General features: G+C 48.3%; 1 protein-coding gene across 2 annotated transcripts in view; it reads left to right on the forward strand.

Moving 5' to 3' along the window:
• The window catches only part of LOC129688561 (protein FAM169B-like), an 80893-nt gene extending 77720 nt beyond the window's left edge, over positions 1-3173 (forward strand). For both annotated transcript variants that reach the window (XM_055623468.1, XM_055623470.1), the window contains one exon: positions 1644-3173. In XM_055623468.1, the coding sequence (XP_055479443.1) occupies positions 1644-1889 (246 nt within the window). In that variant the 3' untranslated portion in view covers positions 1890-3173. The remainder of the gene's footprint in view (positions 1-1643) is intronic.
• Positions 3174-5762: the final 2589 nt, after the last annotated feature.

Below are 5762 nucleotides of genomic sequence, written 5' to 3' on the forward strand. Positions count from 1 at the left end.
CACACACACACACACACACACACACACACACACACACACACACACACGTATATGTATTTATCCTCAGAGGTCTGTCTGGCTTCACCAGCATCTGAGCCATGAATAGTCTTTGGTCCTGATGATGGTGTCTGTCTGCCTCTCTGCCTGTAAACAAGACAGGGTTTTTCATTGTAACAGCCTTGGCTATCCTAGAACTCATGCTGTATTCCAGGCTGACCTCAAACTCACAGAGATCTACCTGCCTCTGCCTTCCAAGCTCTGGGATTCGAGGTGTGTGCCGCCATCATCTGGCTGCTCTTTATAGGTATTTTACCAGGCACACTATGTCCATTTCATAAAGCAACAGTGGTAGCTTCCCCATTGGGACCCACCCTGGCCACTGGCTTTTGAGCAGGCTTACACGGTGAGATGTGAATTTCCTCACATCTCAGGCAGGCCTCACATCCGGTCATAAAGCATCTGGCCATCACAGACTTGGCATTGTCACAGGAATCCATCCTGCCTGGTCTGTCAGCAGCACGGCATGCAGGGTCCCCTTCTGAATATGACCGCCGAGGACAGTTCTGCACTGCCCAGGCACCTTTGGGCACCATGCAGCCTGGCCAGCCAGGAGGAGGCCTTTAGCTCCTGCTTGATTTTCCTTTGTCCTTTGGCCACGTGGTGTCATCAGCAGTAGGATCTGGTTCTGGTGGGCAAGCGGTCACAGTGCAGCAGCCTGTCCTGTTCTGGGCCTCCAGAGCCTCCTATCCTGTGCTAGTACCGGGACTCTAATTTAATAGCCTATGGCTTCTGCGAGCATCTTTCACTCACACACACTGGAGCTAGGTCGGGCTGTAGCTCAACATGCCTAGCATACACGGAGCTCCGATCTGTATAAGCTAGGTCTGATTGAGCACACCTGTAAGCCCAGCCCTGAAGAGGTAGAGGCAGGAAGATCAGGTCATTCTTAGCTTCGTGGAGAGTTTGAGGACAGCCAGGAGCACCCCGTCTCAAACAGAGGAAAGAACAAACCAACACACACACACACACTCCCAGCCACCTTTAAATGTACGGTTTTGCCTTGGTGTCTATGGGAGTTGGCTTCAGGACCCTCCTTGGACGCCATAAATGGCATGCTCAGGTCCCCCGTGTAAAGCGGTGTTGGTGTCCCTGTCTCGCTCACCCTCCCACACAGTTGACATCATCGCTAGAAGACTTGGACGCCCAGTGCAGTGTGAAAACCACATAAATCCTGCTCACTACTGTAAGGGATAATGACATGGGAAGTGTGGGCATGCCCAACACAGCCTGAGCTGTCTGGAGTCTTCTGACTTGCGGTTGGCTGAATCTTCCCATCCCTCAAATGCTGGTGCTGACTGCGTGGCTTCCTGGCTCTGCTCTGCTAATAATCGGTCTTCTCAGTGCTGCTAGCCTTTGAGTCCATCCAGTAAATGTATGTGCACCCATGACAAAGCGTCCTTTCCCTCTAATGTGTGATTATCCGGTAGGTTCAAGTATGTCTTAGCACCTTTAATCTCAGCGTGAAGTGTGGGGACAAGCCAAGCCAGGTGGCCCCAGGCCCTTAGTGTCTAGACCTGCACTGTCCAGCATGACCTCATCACAGTGTTTGAGGTGAATGCCTTTGGGTTACTTTCTGATTTCAGGAGTGGATCACCAGAAAACTGGAAAAGACACAGGGTGACCAAGAATGTGTCCCAAGAGAGGGGGAAGCTGGGATGTCCCTGAGACCCCCCTGGGATGAGATGGAGGGAAGAGGAGCCAAGAGGACAGTGGCTGTCACTGAGCTCGTTGGTGAACCATGGCGGAAGTGTGTGCGGCAAACTCCTAACTCCTCAGATGTCCATCTGGCTTCACCAGCATCCGAGCCTAAGAATTTTATGTGGCCCTGAATAGTCTTGAAGATGGTCCTGAAGACTGTGTGGATCTGCCTATCTCTGGCTCCTTTAGTAGGCTCTGAGAGTTTGAAAAAGTGCTTGGGTAAGCCAATTACTAGATGGAAGCCACTCTCACGAACCTACTGTTTGCAGAGCCAAGACTTTAGAAGCTCGTTTGTTAAAACTACCATTGCCTCCACTCCCCAGGAGTATGGTAGGGAGGTGCATGGGACATGTGAAGGGATCATGAATATATTTCCTTAGTGGAAATGGGCCCAGAGCCGGCCATGGTACCCATCTGTGTTGCACAGTCAGCCCTGTTGTAACCTCAGAACTTGACAGCAGAGGTTTTCGGGGAGACAAGTCTCTTCTCTGGGGATTTGTCAGTCACTTCAGAGCTCCTGGAGGGTAAGCACCAGGGCTGGATGTGCCAAGGCCAGATGGTGGCCGCCGTGGGTCTTGGCCTGTAATCTGCCCATGCTGCCTTCAATGCCTTGGGTCCAGCTGACTGAATGTGGGGATGGATTTCTGCCAGAGAAAGCTGCTCTGGCTCTCTGCGGTCCATAAATGGTCAAACTACATATGCTTTGGGACCTTTTATATTCATCAAAGCACTCATTTCTACATGTATATGCATACATATATACATCTTTCCTTTTCTCTCTTCTCCGTTTTCTTCACCTCTTCTTCTCTACCTCTTCCCCTACCCATTTATCTCTCTCTCTCTCTCTGTATATATATATATATATACACACACACATACTTACTTCTATAGCCCCCACAGTCTGTCCTCTGTGGCTCCTTCCCTACCTCCATCCAACTCTCCATCCATCCATCTATCCATCTATCCATCTATCCATCTTTCCATCCACCCATCCATTCAGTGTGCTTTCTGTGGGACAAACTCTGTGCGGTGCTTGGGAGGTCGAATTGAGGTTTGACTTCAGCCCCAGGGAGCTGCTGTCTCTGGACGGGATGCTCTTGGTTGTCTATTGCAGTCTGCATCTTCTCATACCCACTGCGGAAGGGAGGGTCCCAACCACAAGGAAGCAGAACTTGCAGCCCTGTACGGGGATATCACAAGGCCCCCGTTCACAGATGGGGTCTGTGAAGGAAGGCCAGGCTCCGGACATGGACTGAGCATCTGAGGGGTGCTTTGTGTGGGGCCCCACTCATTCTTTAACATGCAGTTCATGTGTTGTGAAGATTTTGTACTTTCTGTTTATATGAAAATTAACTCATAAGTATCTCCGGGATTTAATAAAGTTATTATTCAGTAAGACCATCTAAGTATTAATAGATTAATTTTAAGACTTGCATGATGTCCACAGGATTAAGAGAGGTTCCCTGGCTCGGATCAGTACCAGCCCTGCTGGTGGCACAGTGGATGTCAGCACTAGGCTGGTGCAGGGCACCTTCTGGGCAGGGGACCTGAGGAACCCTTGCTTGTGTCAGCGTGTGGTGAGCTTGTTTCCGCAAGATCATCAATTCTGTTTAGTACTCAGTTTCTTTACGGACTTGCCTCCCCACCCTTCTTGAAGCAGGGTCTCCCTGTGTAATGCGGGCCACACAAACAGATCATCTTTCTGTCTCAGTCTCCAGGGTGCTGGGACAAGAGTGTTCAGAATGTCCCCGTTATTTTTAAACAGATGTTGCTAATACAGTTTACAGAATGTAAAGGTGGTTTTCAGGGTTCTGTAGCCACCACCCCAATCCGTACCCCGAAGAAGGCTCGTGTCCTTGACACCCTTTCCCTTTTCACTGTGTGAACAACCCTAGGTGATCACACCTGGCACGTCTCTGGTTTCAGACCTGTCAGCTCTGAACATGGCACATGACTGGGAATGATATCTTAGAGGTCATTTATTGAACTGCACCGTTAAGGTTGTAGTCTATGGAGGACTGCCTTCATCAGCAGGGCTTCCTCTTCTCTGCCTGGGAAGCCCAAACCTCCCCCTCCCCAATACCTTCTACTGGACGACTGTCACATAGGCCTTATTGGAGTTACCAGGTCCACCTTTCTTTTTCCTGATAAGAATTTGCTCAGCAAGCACTCGGGATTCCTGGAATGCATCCTTATGCAAATGAGGCATCTGGGTCTTGAGGGTGATGTGGACTATGGAGGCTCACCTCAGGAAGTTTCTGAGGGGAAGGCATACTTGGCTTAGAGAACATTCTTAGGCTATTTTGGCAAAGAATGTGTCTGCTTTTTGATCTTGTTTTAAAATTCTATCTAAGCATTATTGAAGAATTTTAGATTAATGTTCTTGGCAGAGGAGATTTCAAGACAGCCTAGTATTGACTGTGTTGTGTGGTTATTAATGGCCACTCTTGTGCGGATCTTCATGGAAAAAGAATGAGTATGGCAAAAAGAGATCCAAAGTGTACAGTTTGTAGAGGAAAAGAACACCAGGAAACAGAACCAGAGTCTGTGCTCAAGGAGATACAAAGTTTAAAGAGAGGCTTGTTTCAAAATGATAAAGAGGGAATTTGGAGTTTGCCAAGTTAGCTTTTGGTTTTGCTTTGGTCCAGTATTCCTGCACTATGTCCTCCTTCCCTCCCCTTTGAAAAAGTAACATATTCTGTGCCATTGGAAGTACGTAATTTGGTTTCTTATTTTATAGGAGGTTATAGTTGAGATTGCGGAGTCTCAGAAGAGACTTTGGACTTCAACACAGTGTTAAAATTGAAAGACTATGGTTACTTTTGAACTTGTATTAAGTACATTTTTCTTTATGATATGGCTGCCAATGGGGAATAGAATGTGGTAGTTTGAATGAGAATGGTCCCCATAGGCTCATTTGTATGAAAGCTTGGTCCCCAGTTAGTGGAATTGTTTGGGAGGGATTATGAGGTGTGGCCTTGCTGTAATATGTATGTCACTGGGGGGTGGGCTTTGAGGTTTCTAAAGCCTGTGCCAGGCCCGGTGTCTCTCTCTGCCTGCTGATTAGGATGTAGCTGTCAGCTACTTCTCCAGCACCATGACTGCCCTCTGAAGCCGTAAGCAGGCTTCCAATTAGATGCTTTCTCATGTGTCTCCTCACAACAATAGAACAGTAAGACAGTGTATGTGTTTTTAGTATACACATACACACACGCACACACATACCTCATCCCATCCCATCCCATTCCATCCCATCCCATCCCATCCCATCCCATCCCATCCCATCCCATCCCATCCCATCCCATCCCATCGGTTCTGTTCTTTCCGAGAATCCTGACTCACATCCTGTCTACAGGAGGAATCTGAATGTTTGAATTTGCAGTTCTCTTTGTAGAGTGTTAGTGGTCTGTGGCTAGAAAGTGCCTTTCATGCCCCAGAATAATCCTATAAATGGCCACAGCATTTTCACAGGTGCTTCTGTGAAAGTTGGAGGGCTGCTGCGTGGGATTGGCTGATCCTTTGCACCGTCATTTTCATCAGAGAAGTTTCCTTTACATTCCTTTGGGCCTCTGGACAGTGAGCAGGCAGAGGGAAGGTAGAACCAGGGAATCTAGTAGGCACCAGGGCAGCAAGCTTGTGGAGAGCCTTAGTGATACTGGAAATAGAAATTTAGAGCAGGGTGGGATGTCGCTTGCCCATGTAGCACAGTGGCCATGACTGCCCAGTACTGGGCCTCTGAAGTGGCCCTCAGGTGTTCTGAGATGTGAGTTGATAAGCAGTACTGTGTGGTACATTTACACAGTATAACACTACTCAGCTATTAAAAACAAGGAAATCATGAAATTTGCAGGCAAATGGATGGGACCTAGGAAAGAAGCTAAACTGCAAGGAGGGACCCTAGGGAGGATGCTTAAATCTCATTCAGAATGGCAAACAGGATAGACACCAGAAGTGGTGGAAGAGAGGGAACAGGATGGGAGCCTACTATAGAGGGTCCTCTGAAA

The sequence above is a fragment of the Psammomys obesus genome, unplaced genomic scaffold, assembly GCF_907164565.1.
Source record: "Psammomys obesus unplaced genomic scaffold, mPsaObe1.curated_primary_1811, whole genome shotgun sequence".
Lineage (NCBI taxonomy): Eukaryota > Metazoa > Chordata > Mammalia > Rodentia > Muridae > Psammomys > Psammomys obesus.